The sequence below is a fragment of the Megalops cyprinoides genome, chromosome 7, assembly GCF_013368585.1.
Source record: "Megalops cyprinoides isolate fMegCyp1 chromosome 7, fMegCyp1.pri, whole genome shotgun sequence".
NCBI classification, from domain to species: domain Eukaryota; kingdom Metazoa; phylum Chordata; class Actinopteri; order Elopiformes; family Megalopidae; genus Megalops; species Megalops cyprinoides.
Window position 1 is genome coordinate 36,772,248 of NC_050589.1, and position 21,828 is coordinate 36,794,075.

The following is a 21,828-nucleotide window of genomic DNA, read 5'->3' on the forward strand; positions in this document are numbered from 1 at the left end:
GTTGCCACTCCCCTGACGGTTTTATTGACGCTGCTTTTTTTCAGGTGCGTAAGCAGCAGAAAGAGCACACCAATCTGATAGCGGAGTACCGCAGCAAGCAGCAGCAGCACCAGCAGGGCTCGGGGATCCTGGCCCCTGGGTCCTCAGCACAGGGGCCCCGTCTGCTCTCCAAGCTTCCCGGGCAGATGATGATGGGCCAGCAGGGGGCACCGGTGATGGGGCAGCAGCCTGTCTGCATGGCCTCTGGGGGGATGCCAGTCCGGATGCCGCAGGGACAGCCGTTCCTCGGAGGTGCCCAGCCCGCACACCCCGGGGCGGTCGGAGCTCCCGGCCCCTCGGGGGGGTACTTTCCACCGGGAGCCGGGACTCAGGGGACTGATGCCAGACTCCAGCAGGAACGACAGCTGCAGCTTCAGCACAGGATTCAGATGGTCCAGAAGATGCAGCAGCAAGGCATGATGGGACAGCCGCCCATGCCCCATCAGGCACAGCAGCCAGGAATGATGGGCCAGCAAGCTGGCGGTATGGCTGGACAGTTGCCACAAGGCATGATGGGCAACCCAATGGTGGCTCAGCAGCAGGCAGCTATGCAGCAAGGAATGATGGGAAATCAGCAGAACCAGCAAGGCCAGATTCAGGGGCCGCAAGGCATGATGGGCAACCCGGCACAGTCACAGCAGAGCCTCATCGGAGGACAATCAATGGCTCAGGTGCAGAACATGATGGGAAACCAGCAAGGGATGATGGGAAACCAGCAGATCTTGCAACAGCAACAGAGGCAGCAAATTCTTATGGGTCACCAGGGCTCAGCTGGCACCCAGCAGCAGGCGCTTAGAGGGCCACAAGCCCAGCTCACACCCCAGCAGCAGAACGTTCTTGCCCAGCGCATGCTTCTTTCTCAACAGCAGCAGAACGCTGCCAAGAACCTTGCGCAGCTGCAGCAGCAACAGCAACAGCAGGGATGTCTTGGCAAAACCAACCAGCAGCAAGACCTTGGAGGACACCTGCAGCCTCCTGCACCTCAGATGGGTTCAGCAGAAAGCCAGACGCTCTTGGGTCCCTCTCCCCCAACAGGCACATCCCGAGAGGGGACGCAGCTCCAGGGAGTCCCGGAGGGTTTGCAGCAAGGGATGCCGAACTGCCCACAGGAAGTTCAAACCCTGGGCTCCAAAGAAGGCGGGATGCTCAGTCCGAAAGCTTCCCCTCAGCAGCCGGGGCCCCCTGTCCCCATGCAGCACACAGGCCCTATGGACGACCAGCAGGGGCCAGTGATGCAGCAACAGGCACAAGTCTTCCTGACTCAGCAGCAGCAGCAAGCATCCCAGCAGCAGGTGCCAGATCTCCAGCAGCAGCATGCCTACATGAACACCCAACAGGCAGGGATGCAGTCACAGCAGCTCTCCCTGCAAAGGCAGAACTCTCTGGCTGGGGAGAAGTCCAATCTGGTCACAATCAAGCAGGAAGGACAGCAGATGTGCTATGTGGCCCAGCAGCAGCAGCAGCAGGGACAAATGACAGGTCAGACTGTTGGGCAACAGCCACAAGAGCTCATGGAACAACAACATGATGGTATGGGGCAGCTGCAAAGCATGATGGGACAAAATGCCCCTGCTCAAGCTCAGCCAGGTGTGATGGTTCACTCAAACCAGCAGCAGCAGCAAGCCCTCCTGGCACAGCAACAGAAGCAAGGCATGCTGGGACAGATGGGCACAATGAGGGGTCAGCCACAAGGGATGATGGGCCAGAGAACGGGAGGCCCCCTCGGACCGGTCCGGACCCCTATCAGCCTTCAGGCTATCATCGCTCAGAACCCGCAGCTGCGTCACCTCACCCCCAGCCAGCAGATCCAGCACATCCAGGCCATGCTTGCCCAGCGACAGCTCCACCAGGGGCAAATGCTGAGGATGTCAGGGAGCCAGGGGCAAGTCCTGGGCCAGGTGCGCCCCCAGGGCTTGACGGGACAGCCACAGCAGGCAGGTCCTCGAATGCAGGGTCCAGAAGGGCAGCCGCAACTCCACCACGGAGGTATGGGCTCCCCGCAGCAGCAAGGGATGATGGGACAGCCCCCAGGCATGCTGCCACAGCCACAGACAGGCCTGATGGGTTCTGCGCCACAACAGCAGCAGTCGCAGGGCATGATGGTGCCGTCACCATCGCAACATCCAGTTGGCCCACAGGGATCCTCCCCACAGTACGAGCTGACTGCCCAGCAACAGCAAGCCCTGCAGCAGCAGCAGGCAGCAAGTCAGCTGGGGTTGGCGATGGGACAGGTGCGTGTGGCTTCCCAGGGCCGTCCAATTGTACCCATGTCACCCCGCCAGAGCTCCCCAGGGGACCCCCTCTTCCCCCAACAGGCGGCGCAGCAACACCGACAGTTCCAGCAGCCGCAGCAGCTCCACACGCCCGTGGCCTCCAGCCCCTTCCAGGCCCCCCACACCCCCACAGGCTCCCCCGCTGGCCTGATGCGCCCCGCCTCCTTAGACTCCGGCCTCCTCCCCTCCTCTGTTCGGAAGCAGGAGCCTGGCTCCAGCCCCTGCCCCGGAACACCTGCTCCCTCTCCTGCCCGGGCGGAGGGCACACCTGTGACCGGAAGCCCCGCCGGACTTGGGGTGGAACCCAAAGGGACCCCCACGGCCGGCAACGGCCGGCCTCTGAGCCAGCCGGGTCTGAAGGCCGAGCCTCAGGCCTCAGAGAGGGGACCCGCCGAGGGGCCGCTGGCCATGCTTGGCCAGGTGAACGGGCCATCAGGGCGGGCCGAGGGCATGGAGGCCGCTGCCCTGCAGAGCATCAAGCAGGAGCCCCGGGAGGAGCAGTGTGGCATGAGCGCGGGGGGTGAGGCCGAGTCCCGTTCTGGCGCTGTCAAGCATGAGTCCGGAGGTGGCAACTCGGCTAACTTGGCGGACATGCCACTCACACCTGGACCCCACGGCCCCCGTGCAGAGACGGGCCAGCAGCTCCTGCAGAAGCTGCTGCGCACAAAAAACCTGCAGCTGGCTGCGCAGAGGCCGGCTGATGGCGTCCACAGTGAGATCAACGGCCACATCAACAGCAAGCTGGCCATGCTGGAGCAGAAGCTGCAGGGCACCCCACGCAACATGGAGGTGAGGATCCTTCCTGACTTCAGTCTAGTTCATGCTGCTTGGTGCCCTCAGGCTAATTCTTCCGGTCATTCTTGTGCGGGCTTGTAGCATTGTATTCAAAATTTTATGAATGTTTACTTTTGAAAAATCTGAAACTTGTTGCACACTGCCACTCCGGTTACATCCATTTTCCCTTCCTGTTTGGGCAACACAAATCTGAGGATCCATGGAGGAAGTCATAGCGCCCTTTTACAGTCTGGAGTTGCATTGACTTCTTAGGTTTCTGCCCTGTGGTCATCTACAGGACCTCCAGTCCATAACCAAGAAGCCTCCTGTGGTAAAGGCCAAGCGTGCCCCAAAGGTCGGTGATCGAGTTGCCAACTCCCGAAAGAAGACCAAAAAGGAGGAGACGGGGAAGAGTACAGAAGCTCTGATGAAGCAACTGAAGCAGGTGAGTGGAGACAACTGCAGATCAGAGAAATACCTTGGGTTTCTTCAAAGATTGGACAGAACCACCCAAAAACGATATATTCAATGTAATTAAAGTTCATTTTCACTTGCTTAAAAATCTGGATTGTATGAAAGCATTGTCTTCTATTAATAAGAGCACCATAGGATACAGGCCTTGTTGCATGCTCTCCGCAACAGAGAGGAGATCTTAGCTCGTGTAATTTGCTGCGGACTTCAGAATGTGAAGCACACGAATGGGCAAACTCTGTTTCCTGCTGAGCTCTGGAGACTTCTTTCCGGCCAGCCTTAAGCTGCGGCAACATTACGTTGGATGCTTTGTGCGCTGTGAGAGACCGACGTTGTGCTTTCTGCAGGAGCTCTCTCTCCTGCCCCTGATGGAGCCCTCCATCACCACCAGCCTGGATCTGTTCGCGCCCTTCGGCAGCAGCCCAGCCAACGGCAAGGCTCATCTGAAGGGCTCCTTCGGAAACGCGGTGTTGGAGAACATCCCGGATTACTACTCCCAGCTGCTCACCAAGGTAGGACCCCCGACATGTCACACACCGTGTTCATCACAGGGCGGGAGAAGTCTGTCAGGAAGTCATAGCTGTCACTGTTTTTTCTTCCCCCAACTATAGATTTCGAAAGTTTTAGGTTTTGGGATACAGTGTTATCGGTGCCAGGAGAACGTAGTTCAGTGAACCCAAAAGTGGGTGAAGCGGTTAGCCACTCGGCAGTTGCACTCCACAGCAAGACTGTCAATCTTAGACAAGTTAGCAGTTGATGGTATGCAGCGGCTCTTTCCATTTTAGGGTAGAAGATCCGTTTCCATCAGTAGTTAATATCCCATGCTCCCCCATTTCACTGCAGAGCAACCTGAGCAACCCGCCAACACCACCTTCCTCGCTGCCCCCTACCCCACCCCCTTCCGTGCACCATAAGATGCTGAACGGCGTGACTGCTGTGGAGGGGCTCCCAGAAGGCCAGAAGGAGAGGGACAGGGAGGCTGTAGAGGAGACCATGGGTAAGGGGTATCCGCGTGTGACACCACCCCCCAGCACCTCACCCCCCTAACCCCTCCAAGAAATGAAAGTTGCGCCGGGTGTCTTACGGTGCCCCCTTGTGTCCGTATGCAGAGTCCTCAGCTGAAGTAAAGAGTATGGACTTGCTGGCAGCCCTCCCAACACCTCCACACAATCAGAATGAAGACATCAGGTACAGTGTGCACACACCTGTATACAGCGCAATGCGGATGGTCCTTTTCTCTTACCTACTGAAGCAGCTGATGCCTTATACATCAGCCTTATATGTCAGTGGCCTGGAGGCTTTGATCTGCTGTTTGTTAGCTGAGAAGCCTAATAGGAAATGACACGCTTCCGCCTTGCGTGTCAGAGTGGTGCCCCAGAACCGCCTCTTGTGTTTTTTAGAATGGAGAGCGATGAGGACAGCGATGCCCCCGACAGCATCGTCCCGGCGTCCTCCCCCGAGAGCGTGCTAGGGGACGAGGCCACCCGCTTCCCCCTCCTGGGGGAGGTCAAGCAGGAGGAGGAGGAGAGGGCCATCTCACCCATCATTCCCATCATCCCCCGCTCTTCCATCCCAGGTAGGTCCGCCAAGCAGCAGGGCAGGCAGGGCTACTCTTAGTTTTTTAAGCTTCTAAACCAAACTGCAAGAGGGTAACTACTACCATTCACCTTATTGTCCTTTTGTAGATGCTTTTAGCTAGTGTGACTTACTTAGGTTACTCTTTTAACCCACAATTGCCTCAGTAATTATCGAACTGTATCAGTGGTTAAGTACCGTGCCTAAGAGTACAACAGCAGTGCCCTGGGGGGAATCAAACCATCAACCTTTCAGTTATGAGCCCTGCTCTTTACTACTACTCCACACTGCTGCCCAGTAGAGAAGTAGAAGGGGAAGCTTAGCACATGTTTATTAGCCAGTGCTAAAGGTCGGCTTTTATAGTGCACTTCCTTCAGTGATGATAGTACAGCTGAAATACCTGTTTTTCAACAAGTTACGGTCTGTTAGAGAAAGAGATGTGATCAGTAAATGTGATTGTGCTTTACGCGCATCTTACACAGAGATCTATCTAATATTGTTTTTTTCCCCTTTTCCTTCTTTTATTGATTTGCTAGTTTTTCCCGAGACCAAGCCCTTTGAAGGCCTGACCTCGTTCTCAGAGCACACTATGAAGGTGGCACCCAGATCCGGCCCCTGGGACAAAGCCAAGAGCAGCGAGGTGTCCGTCACCTTCACCCTGTCAGCCGCTGCAGCCAAGGTACTGAATGACCGCTCTGCCGTCTGTGCCTCACTCCCCACGGCTGCAAGCCTGAAAGCTCTGTCCCATGACCCCCGCCCCCTGCTCCCCCACCCTACTCTCACCGTAAGTCCTGCCCACCCCTTCCCTCCATCACCATAACCCCCATCCCTCACCCATCCCTCGCCATAACTCCCACCCCCCCACCCCTCCCTCACTGTAAGTCTCTTGACCAAACAGAAGCTCAACACGGTGATGGTGGCAGTGGCCCAGCTGCTGCAGGTGCGAATGCCAGGGTCCTACGAAGTGGCCTTCCCCCAGAGCCCTGGCAAGCTCACCGACACATCCACCCCAGGTAATTACCCCCGCTGACGGTCTCCTACAGGTCATCCTCAATGTCTGTTGCCCACAATTGCTGCCGCACTTATACAAGTTTACAATCTTAGACATATAATTATAGTTAGTATGCAAGCACCACTTTCTTGACTTGTGGAAATTTAGTTGACAGATTTCGTGAGGTTTTGCCATTGGGTTTAAAATCCGTACTGGTCTGTGTGCTCTCATGCTCTCTTTGTCTGTGTAAACATTTGTTTACAACATTTCAATTTACAATTTTCTGTGTTCAGTTACAAAACAAATAAACCTTGATGTTTAATGTACTGTATCATGATGTATGTGGCATATTGTGTGGGCCATATCACCTTCTTTTGTAATCTCTTTGAACACAAGAGGTTGGTGTTCATAATTAAAAAGTAAATGCAGTTCATTTTAAATAGTGATGGGAAATAGTTGTTGAGGGTGAGATTAAACCTGACCCCCGCAATATCTCTGTCAGGCACTCTCTGTGTGAAGCCTGGCCCTTCAGAGTCCGACCAGGACCAGGAGACTGCTGACTGGCTGAATAAGTATGACGTGTCACTGCCTGGCTGCACCTTGAAGAAGCAGGTGGACATCCTGTCCCTCATCAAACAGGTGGGCTGCTACTTTTCCTTTATCTACATCGCGCCACTGTTTGGTACAAACCAGTTCTGACAAGCATCAACCCTTACAGCCAAGTACTGAATATTCATTAATCGAGTGGGTGCGTAGCTATGGGACAGAAATGGAAAGAAGTTTAAGAATCAAACTGACATGTCGCTAATCAGTTCTTCCTGAGACAACCCATACCCCTTTTCCACCAACGTGAACTAGGGGCCACATGTATCAATGGTGCGTACGCACTAAAATCGTGCTGAGCAAAAATACCGTTTTACACATAAAATGGTATTTATGAAAAGATACTTCCCGGGAAAACATGCGTACCTCTGCGCATGGGCTCGAGGTGGCGTATGCAAGAGGAACTAACGGTGATGCAAGTAAATGGCTCTTGTGTCAATCATTGATGAGTGTAATTGCGCCAGGTCCTGGCACCAGGATGAAGTGGCTGAGGGGGCAGTCAACAAAAATATTGGAAACGTTGGAATACTCGTTGGAAACGACAGGGAAGTAAAGTTTTGGTCAACGAGAGAGAGAGAGAGCGAGCGAGCGAGACAGCTGCATGGCATGAGCAGAAAGACAGACAAAACAATGATTATCTTTGTTTTTTAACTTAATGACCCTAACACTGTTGCCTTTTATTTTGTTGATTTTAGCAGTCATCTGTCAGTGGTTAGAATCGTTCATAAGTTCCATTATTTTGCATCTTGTAGACCTACGTTCCGAATGCTCCGATTCCCTAAATGGTGCGAGGACACTCAGGTTTAAAATCAAACCACTTCTTTGTCGCCTCCTCCACCGTACGCACCTCTGGTGAAACTGCATTCATAGCAGTCACCACTTTGTGCCACTCCGCATTTTTCCGTCAATTTGAAGTGCTGCTAGTCTGGCCTCCAAAAAGGACATTTTTTTCTCCTCTCCACTTCATCAACCATCACCTCTATCTCCGTGTCCGAATAATTTCTTTTCTCACGTCCTGCCATTCATCCTCAACATCAGTCTCTGCATTTCACTCAGATTTACCTGGGATCTTTAATATGCTAATTTGACGAATTAAAGGCGTGTGTCTTGGTCCATATAATAACAATTGTGGGAGTGGACGTTAAGAGCGTTCATGTGCACATAATCTCACGCTGATTTACGCTCAGATTTATGAAGGCAGTGAGGCGTACGTGGTGTTTGATAACTCTGACGAAAAACCTCTGTACACAAATCATGAGGTTGTGCGTACGCATGGTCCTACGGCAAGTTATACACAAAGATTGATACATATGGCCCTAGGTGCTAGTGCTGGGCTGGTGCTAGTGCCAGTTCGGAGTTGCTTCAACTTGCAAACCTTTTAAGAACCGCTTTGCTTTTCCACGGGATAAAGAGCCACCATACAGCCATGTCATTACGTCACTGTATACATCTGTGTATGTCTCTAGCCAAGCTAGCAGTGGTGGCTGTTGAACTGGAAACAGGGGAAGCCCAAACACTACCTTTATATCTATCTTTACTTCCAACCTGTTCCTCTTTATCCTCCTTGATTAACAATAAAACAAATAATTCACAGAATAATCGACACCAATCACGTAAATAGAGTAAATGAATTACGCTTGTGAAACACCGCAGATTGTAGTTTGTGTGCTTGCGAAAGCTACAATGTGAAATTGTTTAATTAACGAGGATGACATTTAACAAATTAAATTACGTTAAATGCTCATGAGACATCACAGCTTTTGTGAGGTCTGTGTTCTAAACGTTATTGTTCATTGCACTCAACATAACTTAAAAGTTAAGTATTTAGAGTAAAACTTAAGAAAAAAAAATGCTTAAGTACTTTAAATCGATTTAACTAAATTTAGCTCCGTTCTGTAATTTGAATTTTGTAACACAATAAAGCTATACTGTGACACATTTAAGAGAAGGCTTTGGGATTAGTTGCCACTTAATTATTCAAATTGCCATCCTTGTTAATTAAACAATCTCACGCTGTAGCTTCCGCAATGGTGCACAAATTTCAGACAATCTGCGGTGTTTTGTAACATTGATGTGAGAAATAAGTAGCTCGCTAAACAGCTAAGAAATACATGGCTGGCTGGCAACAAGGTGAAACATTTGAAAAATAAAACTGGCTTTTCTTCTTCTTCTTGTTAGGCAGACTAGATGGTGGTCACTAAATTTTGTTGGTCTTATTGGTCGCGATAATCCCACCCCCAGCCCCTGACGTAGCGGTGCTTTGCATCTAGACCAGCAAATTGGTGCTGCCGTTCTCGAACCAGTTTTCGTGGCCAAGAGCCGGTGCTTTGGCTGTCGGAACGCGAAGAACTGGTTAGAGATTAGGCACTGGCTCCGAACCGGCCCTCGAAATACATTGGTGGAAAAGGGGGACAAGTCAACAATTGGATTCAGAAGCAAAGGGATTTCTGACCTCAAATCAAGGAGGTGCTCTTGAGCTCTGATGTACCAGGTGTGGCAGTCTCAGGTCCAGGGCGCCCTTTGCTTTGGCACAGGACGTTTTCAGCTCCTCGTGAAGGCACAGGGACTTTTCCGTTACCTCACTCATGTACTTTGCCTTAGCGGGTTTCTTTTTTCTGTGAATACACAGACTTTGTTTTATGTATTTAATATATTAACATTATGTCCTTGCCTCATCTGATTGAGAGCATTTAATAGTTGTAATCTGTCTAATGTGTCAGGCTGCTGGCAGAATTTGAGGGATTTGCAAAATAGCTTGCAAGCTGTGCGTTCTTGGATATTAAAAATTTGCTTGGTCCTTTCTGAAGTTCAAACAGTTGTTTTAACCCGTCTCCACCATAGAATCAGCATACTTGACTGTAAAGCAGCTGATTTTCATATGTCCGGTAGACATGTTTGTGGGTTAGGGTGTTTCTCTGGAAAGACCGGTCATATTTCACTTTGGGACAATATATTTAAATAAGCTTCAGTGTTCAGACTCAGTTGGTTGCTTACCTGTGATAGGGTGACCTTTTTGGAGCCATTACCAATCACAAAACTTGAGTTATGTTCTGTTTAGCTATATTGCATTGAAAACAGGGCTCTGAGGGCATCTTTTGATTTGCTTAAGTGTACCTGAGATGCAGGTGATAAAAATAAGTATTAATATGTATAAACATATTCATTAAAAACTAGACAGCTGGGCTACAGTGCTATCCACCTTATGTATTGGACGTTCTATCTTCCATGATACATTGTGGCTCAACGGACACGTACGGTTTCGTATTTCCGGTCGATGTGTTGTTTACGTCGAACCTGTATGAAGGTTAGCGGCTAGCGCCTGTGGTGGGAGGCACTTTCAACTTCATTAAGCCATGAAGATGGCACATAAACGGTGGTTACACACCACCAATGAATTAATTAGCGATAGACGTCATATCGGAGGTCAGCTCATTAGTGTTCCGCACCCTTCTAATCTAGCGAGATGGGTCGATGATATGAGGCTATGGCCAGCAGTCAGCTACATTGATATCATCAACTACTTTGTCCTGTCTGAGGGAGTCGATGGTGAAGAACTTCGCAACTACAAAAGTACTGAGGCATACAGTTATTTTCACAGCAATAAACCACTCCGAGACATCAGATTCAGCCACCACAGGGCAGGGAGCGAATTTGACAACAGTGTCTTGCAAGCACACCCTCTACCCCCCAACCCACGGTATCTGTCTCATTCTGAGTTTAAACAGCATGTTGATCGTGATCCAGCACAACCACTTTTCCTACTAAAGAACTGTCTGTTGGGCAAGTGCTACAACGTTAATCCTGTTGCCTAGCCAAACCTTGCAAACATTGCAATTGATGCCCGGTTAGTAGGACCGCATCAAACTCACGACTGTTCTGACATTCTCTGTAAGCCATGCAAAGCCTTCTATGAGTTGTTTGTGCAGGTGAACAACACACAGGCGGCTAGGTTGGAGTTGGAGACAAGACAGCAGAGTGCTTCAGAACTCTGGCACACTGCGAGAAAATTGAGATTAACAGCAAGCTCTGCTAAAAAGGTTCCATCAAAAGCATCCACCAACCCTGATAAATTTCTGGCAGAGCACCTGTACCCCTCATTTCGTGGTAACTACGCCACAAACTATGGAAAGGAGAATGAGGTGGTTGCCTGCAACATTCTTGAAGAGCAGGGCATGAACATTACACACAGAGGGATTGTTGTTAGTGAGAAAGAACCATGGCTGTCCGTAAGTCCAGATGGGGTGATCGACTCCTCTGTTCTTCTGGAAATAAAATGCCCAGTCCCCAACAAGCTCTATTCCACCCTCTTGGATCAACTTACCCAAAATGGCAGTGATGTGAAGTTAATAGATGGAATACCACAACTTCAAAAAACAGGCATCCGCAGATACTACATGCAGATGCAACTGGGCATGTTTTGTACCGGCCTCAGGATGGCTAAATTGTTTATCTGGAGCCCAAATGACACCATTTCATTCTCTGTACCATTTGATGAGCTCTATATTATGGAGAGGGTAGGACATCTGAAAAGATTTTACTTTTCAATGTTGCCTCAGCTTGTCAATGAGTTTGTTGGTCAGCGACTGAATCTGCATAGCACATATGCAAACATAATGAATTCCTAAGGACTGCTCAGACACTAAAATCTCATAACAAGAGCACCCTCTCAATCAGTTTAATTGTTTTAAAAAAAGAAATGTTAAAAATATGATATTATTAAAAAAAACACTATGCTTCACTAATATTTACACAACTGCAATCAAACGTACTTTAAACATGTTGAAATATGAACATATGATGTATATTAAAGATTCTATTGATTTAAAATATTTATGTAGCAAGATATTAATTACCTAAATGTTAAGAATATACATTGCAAAACAGTTTTTTTTTTTTTTTTTTTTTTTGCAAAACAACAGGGGTAGTCACTACTGCTGCTGCTGCAATGACATGGGCCAACTAGGCCCAGCTGACAGGGAAAGGGAAAACAACAGGGATGAAATAAGGAGGGAGGGTGTAAACACTGCAGTCAGTACAAATGTGTTTGTAACGATTTGTCAAGGGAATCACAATGGTTATTCACGAATGAGATCATCTCTTAAGTTGGCTAAGGCAGCACAGATGCGGAGGATTTTGTCCATTTTCGGTGACATATTTATGGGTACTACCTGAGACAAGATCTTGTAAACTTTTAGTCGCCTAATTGCTCGTTCAACGTGAATTCGAACATTTGCGATTCTTCGTGTGCTGGTAACCTGTTCCTCTGTCAACTGACCACTACCTTTGGTGAAAGCAGGCAGAACCAAGTTCACTCTTCTTTCAAAGAGAATGTCCCGAATTACAAAGCCTCGATCTGCCATGACTTCATCTCCAGCCCTTAAGTAGTCCAGGATACCAGAGTTCATGGTAATGTACTTGTCACTGGCGCGTCCTCCATAGGCAGATGATATAAACATGATTAATCCACATGGGGCAACAGCAACAAGGTACTTGATTGTGTTATGGGAATAATAATGACTGTAGGACTCCCCTCTAGAGTCAAGATTTTTGGGCTTCTGCAAAATGCTTTCACTACAGTCAATGACACAGGTGGTATTTGGGAAAAATTTCTGAAATGAAGCCAGCATTGTTGCCTTGATGGTTTCTCTTGGTAGCCGGACAATAAGGGGTTGCAAGCCTTCCTCCATTTTATCAATCCAGTGTGTGATGATTCTACTGGCAACACTCCCAGCACACGGTTTAATTTCAGTTTCATGATTACTCTAGCACTGATAGAGCTAGAGTCCCATTTCCAAACCTGTCTAATGTTGACACAAGAGTGTTAAATGTGTCAAGTGGGAGGCTAGTGTATAGGTATGAATCAGCATCACTCTGGAGCATGAAATGGCTGAAGTCTCCAGATTGTGTTGCTGCATCCGTGACCACATGATTCTGTATTGGTGCGTCCACTCCGTGGCTTCTCGCATAACTGTGGTCCCAGAGTGAAGGGTCTTCCCGTTGTGTGGCAACAGTCCTGTGTGAGGACTCTGGCACCTCAGGAACTTCATCCTCCTGGCTCGCCTCCTCTGCTACTGCTGTAAAACATAACACACTCAGATTAGTTCACAAACTTCTACACCATGTCACCCATGTTGTATTGCATTAAGCTGCATTAGATGTTAACAAAAAGACATTTAAAAATGGTTAATCCATAACAGTGTTTAATGGTTCGGTGCACATTTCTGACATTTAAGAGGTGAGTAAATAGTTGATAACAATGCAACAAATTACTGCTGGCAATTGTACTTCAAAGCCAATAACCATGTGTTGTTGTATCACTACTAGTATCACTACTACAGCAGTATATTATTCTCAACTACACCATAGGTTTGACTGCTACAATAATATGTTTGTAACAAGTGAGCGAGGCTCCAAATGTAATGAACAGCCAGTAAGCAGCAAAATCTTAGGATGGCTACTCTGTAGTTGGGTTTATAGCGATGAAACAACACAATTTTGTAGCCAAGACCGTATGCCTGCCAAGCCAAGTGTAACCATGCTTTAACGTATTACCGCTTTAAAACTACTATATTGTTCGCAAAAATGTAGATTACATTGCTGCTGGCATCGCACATTTACGTTTGAGAGAAGCCAGGGAGGCTGACAGCTAGGCAATATCTGGTAAACAACTGGAGCCAACTAGCTAGCTGCGTTAGCAGAAAACATTCGGTAACTGGTTTAGCTCCTATACTGATATTCACTTACCTGATGTTTCCCCACGAACAATTGGCCGCCTCTTCTTATGTACAGGTCTCTCGTAGCCAAGAAAGAGTTCGAGATTTGGATGTTCATCAGTGGGTCGCTTGTTCACGAAGTGGTGCGAGCTTCTTTGGAGGATATTTTAGCCTTAGTGCTGCAAGCCATTCCAGGCGCCTACTGGCTGGCATGGAATGTAGAGAGTACGGTGGTGGACAAGGGCACTCTCTCCTGGTTACTCTGTGTGTGTAACACTCTGCTTCCATAAAATCTCTGATCTTTCTGCTGTTGTTACTGCAACCAACAACCGAATAAGTAGAGCCTGAACTCATGTTGCCTAGTATGTCGCTACCAATGATGTCCAGTTCAGTGGTCGCTACAGCGGTGACCGGAAATGGGAAAGCGGAATGGTCGTCATGGCGCCACACATTGTTACACCGCACATAAGGTGGATAGTAGCAGTATTTTTTATTTATTTCAAGTCTTGAAGCAGACATGCAATAAACAGTTTTTTGAATTAATGATACTTTGTATTTCAGGAGTGTCCAGAGCCAGAGGACAGAGCGGTCCAGCACTGTTACATCACCAATGTGTCAGATCTGGACGTGCGGCAGCTTCCCATCTACCCTGTAGAGGCATCTCCGCCGCAATCTCCCTCTCCACCTCCTCCTCCACCACCACCACCTCCTCCTCCACCTCCTCTACCTCCTGAACCATCTCACCATCTGGCCCAGGCCGCCTCCCCCTCCCTCACCCCCACCCCTACCCCCGCCCCCGCCCCCGGTCCTGCCCCTTCCAGCCCCACCAGCGTTCAGGTCAAAACCGAACCTGAGCAGGAAAATGCGCTCCTCCCTCCACCTCCCCCATCAGCTTCTCCCCCTCCGGCTGATCCTGCAGTCCCTCCCCTGGCCCCTTCCCTGGATCTCGGCCCCGCCCCTGAGGCGTTCCCCAAGCCCTGCAAGCCGCGCAGCCGGCCGCCCTCCGAGGACGAGGAAGCACGGCCCAAGCCCAAGAAGTGGAAGGGCCTGCGCTGGAAGCGGCTGCAGCTGGTGCTCAGCATCCGCAAGGGCGGCTCGCGCAGGGAGAGCGGCCGCGAGGTGGCCGAGCTGATGGAGCGTCTGCGCATCACGCTGCGGCCCGACAAGCTGCCGCGCGACCGCCGGAAGTGCTGCTTCTGCCACGAGGAGGGCGACGGCGCCACCGACGGGCCCGCACGCCTCCTCAACATCGACGTTGACCTGTGGGTGCACCTCAACTGCGCCCTCTGGTCCACCGAGGTGTACGAGACGCAGGGCGGCGCGCTCATCAACGTGGAGGTGGCGCTGCGGCGGGGTCTGCGCACGCGCTGCGCCTGGTGCCAGAAGACGGGCGCCACCAACAGCTGCGGCCGCCTACGCTGCCCCAACGTCTACCATTTCGCCTGTGCCGTGCGCGCCCGCTGCATGTTCTTCAAGGACAAGACCATGCTGTGCACGCAGCACAAGCTGAAGGGCCCGAGCGAGGAGGAGCTGAGCAGCTTCGCTGTCTTCCGCCGCGTCTACGTCGAGCGCGACGAGGTGAAGCAGATCGCCAGCATCCTGCAGCGGGGCGACCGTGTGCACCTGTTCCGCGTGGGTGGCCTCATCTTCCACGCCGCTGGCCAGCTGCTGCCCTCGCAGATGGCGGCCTTCCACTCGCCCACCGCCATCTTCCCCGTGGGCTACGAGGCCACGCGCATCTACTGGAGCACGCGCGTGCCCAACCGCCGCTGCCGTTACCGCTGCCGCATCAGCGAGGCCGACGGCCGGCCACTTTTTGAGGTGCGTGTGCTGGAGCAGGGCCAGGAGGACCTCCACTTCCGCGACACCACCCCCGATGGTAGGTACTCCCACCAAACCGCTGCCCTCCCGCCTGAACTCTGCTCACTTCAGACAAGCTTTATTGGCACGACCAAACAGATGTACAGTATTGCCAAAGCAATTTTCTTGTAAATGTGCAAAAAAGGACAGTTAACCAAAAAATATGCTAGTGGGCACACGCACATACACGCATATACATATACACATACATATATAGGCAGATATATACCACGCCCCCCCCCCCCCCCTTTTTTTTTGGGGGGGGCATTTTGACTCCATCTCCTGTCTGTAGGCATCTGGAGCAGAGTGGTGGAGCGGGTGGCGAAGCTGCGCGAGGAGGCGGCCATGTTGAAGCTGTTTACCGAGCATGTGAAAGGCGAGGACATGTACGGGCTCACGCTGCATGCCGTGGTGCGCATCACCGAGTCGGTACGTCCCTCCACGGCTGCCAACGGTCTCCGTCACTTTGGACACAACTCCGGTGGAAAAGCAGCACTCAACTACAAAGTTGTTTTAGTCCATATCGTGCAGCCCTGTTTTTAGGGTGTCACAATGTGTAGATCAGGGGTCTCCAACACGTCGCTCGTGAGCTATTGGTCTCACCAAAAGGTTCAAAGATTATGTACAAAAAAATCCACAAAATGATATCAGCTGTCAGTCAAATAAGTTAGGCTACTGTCAAGTTTGCCAACACATTGTCACATCAGTTACCCTGTGGGCTAGCTACTGAGGTAGCTACTGAGCTAAAGCAAGGAGTTCGGTGGTGTTAGGAAGCCAGTTTAGCTTATAAAATAGCCAGATTTATGATGAACAAAGAAAGTGGCCAGGCCAAAAAAAAAAACCACGCTATTTCCATGAGGAATGGGAACACAAGTTTTTTTTTTTTTTTTTTTTTCCCACGAATGTGAAGGACAAGTGTGTGTGTGCCTCATCTGCGGTACCAGGGTTTCAGACAGTAAAAGATGCAACATTCAGCGCCACTTCAGGGACATTCTAAAGCTCTTAACGTGAAACAGCTTAACATGGCTTAATGTTTCAAAACCACGATCAATGATCACCAGATTTCTCTTGGACATGTCTTGTCTTAATAAACACTTTCACCTGTCAAAAAATCAAAACAGAAATCCTGTGAGTATGGACGTTATCTTACATTAAGCATTTTCCTGTTTTCCATGTCTTGTCATAAACACTCCCACCTGTCCAAAAATAAAAACTGAAATCCTATGAGTATGGACGTTATTTTTTGACAGGTGGAAGTGTTTTTGAAGTGTTTATAAGACATGTCCGAGAAAAATTTGGTGATCATTGATCGCTATTTTGGAACATTATGCCATGTTAAGCCTTCTCCTCATAGGATTTCGGTTATTATCTTATATTAAGCATTTTCCTCTCTATTGACGCCCATTATAATGAAAAGGCTTAACGTGGCTTAATGTTCCAAAATACCATCTAGTGATCACCAAATTTGTCTGACATCTGGAGACCCCTGGTGTATATCCTGCAGAGTCACTGACCCAGATAACATGTGGATCAGCTGATGTAATAGGTACAATGAGTGGGATGGTCCATCCAGAGGATGTAACTATCAGTGAGTCTGCAGAACCGGTGCAGTAGAAGGCACTGTAACATGCATTATTAACTGGGTTTGAATTTTGAGGGTATAGAACAGGAAGAGCTAAGCTGAGGACTAGGGGCTAGACTGGATCCCAGTAGCATCTCTTCCTTCTGCCTCTTAATGTGCAAGAATACATTGCTGTGCCACGAAGTTCAGCATTACTGGATGTACCTTATCATTAATGCACCCGAGGGCTCTTCCTGTGTTACGAATAATCATACATGTGGGGACAGAAATTCAGTGGTAAACTTGCCCTCTCCATGAACTGAGAGTGATAGGGAATAGTTTGCATTCCCCATTTGTTGTCCCCTTCCAAATAGTACCTCAGGGTCCTGTCATTTTAGGTGGTACATTTGATGTTTTTTGACAATAATACCTCCCTCTCTCATTCTCTCAGCTGCCTGGGGTGGAGAACTGTCAGAACTATGTCTTCCGCTATGGCCGCCACCCGCTCATGGAGCTTCCCCTCATGATCAACCCCACGGGCTGCGCCCGCTCCGAACCCAAAATACTCACACACTGCAAAAGGTGAGACAGTGCGTGAGGGCACGTGCCCATCGGAGTGGTGGTGTGCACATGAGCGAGGGTCTAGGGTGATTTGTTCATACACTTAGGAGTGAGCTGTTTTTCAGGTTTTGGAGCAAAATTGTACACAGTTGTACACAAGATCCTGGTGGTCATGTCTGAAATCTGATACTAAAAACCCTCTGTAAAAAAAATAAATGAGGAAATAACCAAGATTAGGAAGTTGTATTCTAATGCCTGACTGACTCCCACCCTCTAACTTCTTTCTATCTCTTTCCCTCTCTCTTTCTCTCCCTTTCACTCTGACTTTCTCTGCTTCTTGCCCACACCATTCTGTTTCCTTCTTTTCTCTTCCTTCTTCTGTCCTTCTTTCTCCTTCTCTCTCCCTCTTTCCCTCTCTCCCTCCCACTCTTCCTTTCTCCCCCTCCCTGCCACAGGCCCCACACCTTGAACAGCACTAGCATGTCCAAGGCCTACCAGAGCACCTTCACGGGCGAGATCAACACGCCCTACAGCAAGCAGTTCGTCCACTCCAAGTCCTCGCAGTACCGACGGCTAAAGACCGAGTGGAAGAACAATGTGTACCTGGCACGCTCGCGCATCCAGGGCCTGGGGCTGTACGCCGCCAAGGACCTGGAGAAGCACACCATGGTCATCGAGTACATCGGCACTATCATTCGCAACGAGGTGGCCAACCGCCGCGAGAAGATCTATGAGGAGCAGGTGGGTCATGGAGGCTTGGACACGCAGGTCTACAGTTAGGGGCAGTTGGAGATGGGGTGGGTTCGGTGTTGTAGTTGTGAAGGTTGTGTAGAGGGTGTGGGGTAGGGGTTATAATGAGGGGGTGTTTGTAGCTTATTGGGTGGTGGGATTGTAGTAAGTATAAATTATACAGAAAGGATACACTAGGGCTGGGCAGTATAGCTGTCGCGATACATCGAATAGCTATTTTTAGCGCAATAACAGCTATCCCCGGAATGTGGTGTTAGGTTTCTTCCCGTATTTTTTTCCCTTTAGTCAAACCTGATGCAGGAGCACACCTCCAGTTTTCCGAGGCCATGTGAAATGCTTCCGGGGGAAAAAATTTATTTATTCAAGTGTTGATATCAAAGCAACAGCATTATGCTGCTTCCAGAGGTTGCGTTAGAGTTTCTCGTTGTCAGTCACTGGTTTTAGGCTTTCAGATTTTTCCGTCATTGTTAAAAAATTCAGTCAAAGACGGAAAATATTCAGTTAATGTGACCTCAGGCTGCTTCCATGTGGTAGATAGAAACATATGGCTACAAAGATAAAGAGTGAAAACATATGCTATGTGTTTTTCAAAGTTAATAGGTAAGTTAACGAACATATAGATACAAGTGATATTTTTCTGCCCCATCTGTTCACCTGAATAGCTTTAGTAATGTCTCCCCCATAAAGAGCTTGGGTAGAGCTTGGACATGCTAGTGCTGTTCAAGTTGTTCCACCTGGAAATTAAACCAACAAGTTTCTGAGTACAAACCTGGACTTGTATTTGTAGTACTGGGTTCAGTCAAATTTTTGTTTTAATGATATGGTTTTGTTTTCAGAACCGTGGGATCTACATGTTTAGGATCAACAATGAACATGTGATTGATGCCACGCTAACGGGTGGTCCAGCCCGGTAAGCCCCAACCTGCCCCTCCATGGTGTTGTCCTCTGTTAATCTGCATGTTGTCCACCCTGGACTGGGTTCCCTGACTCCAACTCTTGTCTTCCCCCTGCAGTTATGTGAATCACTCGTGCGCCCCGAACTGTGTGGCAGAGGTGGTGACTTTCGATAAGGAGGACAAAATCATCATTATCTCCAGCCGCAGGATCCCCAAAGGAGAGGAGGTGAGCTGTTGAAAAGACCCCTTCAGACACCCTTGTTCACATGTATGGCCCAGGACAGGGTCATCACAGAGATCCTGTGGCTAAAAAAAGAGGAAAATTCATCAAGAAATATTCAAGTGAGGATTGAGAACTTATGATCCAAGAACCTGTTGCTCTTCACTTCAGTGACAGGCCTGTTGATTGATGCCTTTGCTAAAAAAAGAAAAAGCAGAAAAATGGGGTTTTTGGCTTAGTAATAGCATCTGTATGTGTGGGGTCGTTTTAAATGTCTTTCAAAGGAAATCCCTTGATCTGTATTCAAGAGAAGTGACCCAAGTTAAAATGTTGAGAAACAACTTTTGACACTTTGATGTGTTTTTTTTGCATCCTGGAAAGTCTCATGGTACTCATGGCTGTGAACTTTCCTTCTGTCTGTTTCTCTTTTCTTATTTGTATATGGAAAGATAAAAAGACACATTATTTCTGTTTCTGGATTTTTATCACAAACACAAAAATCACTTGCTGTGTCTTAAATTAATGACCGTCACTCCCTTTTTTATAGTTTTTTTTGCCATCCAAACAATAGAAGTCAGTTGTTAACTAATAGACAAGTAAGTGTAGACCTTCTTAAAAGGTTCCTGTTTCCCGTTTCCTGTAAGTTTTATACCAGCTTCAACAACTTTATAACCTTTTGCATAATCAACACAGTACAACCATGGTTGAGAATGGCCTAGCACATTCAGACATCAACCAGCATCAATTCACAATTTGGAGTCCAGAGATTTTTTTTCTTTTCATAATTGTAAATCAACAAAATCGAAGAAGTAAGAAGTATATGGCCTTTCAGTCATTAAACATCTTATTAGTGTATAAATTTTGCATGAGTAAACAATACAAATTAGACCAAAAATACAAATTGGAAGAATGAGGGCATTTGTCCATCTCTAATACTTTAATATATAATTTAAGATGGGGAAATAGTTTTTGTCTTTTATTTTAAAAAAATCCAAACATGGAACAGAAACACTGATACAGAGTAACAGGGGTGGTTGTGCTACATGCGTAATGTGTTTACATTTACATTTACATTTATTTATTTAGCAGACGCTTTTATCCAAAGCGACTTACAAAAGTGCATACAGCATGTATAGTGACAGTATGGGGACAGGACGTGTACAGTTCCACAATGAGACAGTTCTCAGCTGAGAGCAAGGTCTGTTTGAGGACACAGTACTATCAGATTTGTACAATTACAGCCTATAGGGCAACTAATACGATACACCTTCAAACCTGTTTAAGTGTGTGATGTTACAACAGTCTCTAGCATATGCTGTTAACGGGTCGTTTCAAGTGGCTATTCTTAATGTCTCCCTTCTCATCCCACCCCTGTGTCTCTTACCTGCTTTCTAGCTGACATACGACTATCAGTTTGACTTTGAGGATGATCAGCACAAGATCCCCTGCCACTGTGGAGCATGGAACTGTCGCAAGTGGATGAACTGAGGAGGAGGGGGAGAATGCCAGATGAGGCCTTTCTCAGCTCCACTGTGGCCAGAACAATGGCTGTGAGGACTGGGCACCAAAGCCCAGGGAATCCTATGAGCCTACACCTATAAGCTGTTTTAGAGAAGGAAGGAGAAGTTGACTCCCAATTGTTGATAACTTGTACCTGGAGCCAAAGTTTTCAGAGGGGCGAACTTGAGGCGGTTAAGCAACCACTTTTCCCATGTAATCGACTGGACATTCTTTGATTTGGGGACTACTGAGGGGAAAAAAAGTCTTGCCAAAATTTTTTCTTCCTTTGTCCTGCTGATGACTTTTTGGCCAAGATCTCCTCCAAATGATTTGGGGATGAGTTCTGTTGGGCAGGGTTCTCTAAATAACATGAACAAAAAGCCATTGTTAAGTACCTGTATTTTAACCTTGGACCTACTATTTAAACCTCCCCCCACACCCTAAATGAAACAATCTGTCCTATGAGTTGTTGAATAAAGATTGACAATGTGGATATCAGCTAGACAATCCTGAAGTGGAACCTAATGGAGCCTTACCAAGGGTGGGGGGGGGGGGGTGGGGAAGGCCAGAGATGCCGTAAGATTGTCCAAGTAAAGTTGATACAGACCTGGGGCTCAAAGGCGAGAGGTGTGTTAACGCATGTTGTTGAAGATGGGTTGGTTGGATCCAGTCTACCTCATTGAGTCTGTGGGATTGTGTTGGCTTTGTGTAAACTACAACCGCTACTGTGGAAATGGGAAAAGGTTGAGGTGTTCTTGTGGCAAATGCTTTTCTCGGACAAGCAGGGAAACTTAGCAGCAGGTTTGCGCTTCTATCTAGATTAATGGTGGTGATAATTTAAAGTAACTATCCTATATATATATATATATATATATATATATATAATATAAAATTATGTATACAGATTAATGATGACTAGTTTGAACATGATTATGCATATTATGCAAGAGTTTGTCGATGAAAAAACCTAATTATTAACGCCATCTCAGGTCTCTTCACTTTGAGATTTCTGGGTAATGGTTTCTAAAGGCAAAATTCTTT

The 21,828-nt window shown here is 48.3% G+C and overlaps 1 protein-coding gene across 2 annotated transcripts in view; it reads left to right on the plus strand.

The window, feature by feature from the left end:
* kmt2d (lysine (K)-specific methyltransferase 2D) overlaps positions 1-21,611 on the plus strand; it is a 57,635-nt gene extending 36,024 nt beyond the window's left edge. For both annotated transcript variants that reach the window (XM_036534069.1, XM_036534070.1), the window contains exons 40-55: positions 45-3,101; positions 3,385-3,531; positions 3,905-4,069; positions 4,401-4,554; positions 4,667-4,745; positions 4,958-5,133; positions 5,669-5,811; positions 6,031-6,145; positions 6,626-6,762; positions 14,001-15,318; positions 15,592-15,728; positions 17,312-17,442; positions 17,877-18,162; positions 19,008-19,081; positions 19,185-19,293; positions 20,683-21,611. In XM_036534069.1, coding sequence (XP_036389962.1) covers positions 45-3,101; positions 3,385-3,531; positions 3,905-4,069; positions 4,401-4,554; positions 4,667-4,745; positions 4,958-5,133; positions 5,669-5,811; positions 6,031-6,145; positions 6,626-6,762; positions 14,001-15,318; positions 15,592-15,728; positions 17,312-17,442; positions 17,877-18,162; positions 19,008-19,081; positions 19,185-19,293; positions 20,683-20,775 — 6,321 coding nt within the window. In that variant the 3' untranslated portion in view covers positions 20,776-21,611. The remainder of the gene's footprint in view (positions 1-44; positions 3,102-3,384; positions 3,532-3,904; positions 4,070-4,400; positions 4,555-4,666; positions 4,746-4,957; positions 5,134-5,668; positions 5,812-6,030; positions 6,146-6,625; positions 6,763-14,000; positions 15,319-15,591; positions 15,729-17,311; positions 17,443-17,876; positions 18,163-19,007; positions 19,082-19,184; positions 19,294-20,682) is intronic.
* Positions 21,612-21,828: the final 217 nt, after the last annotated feature.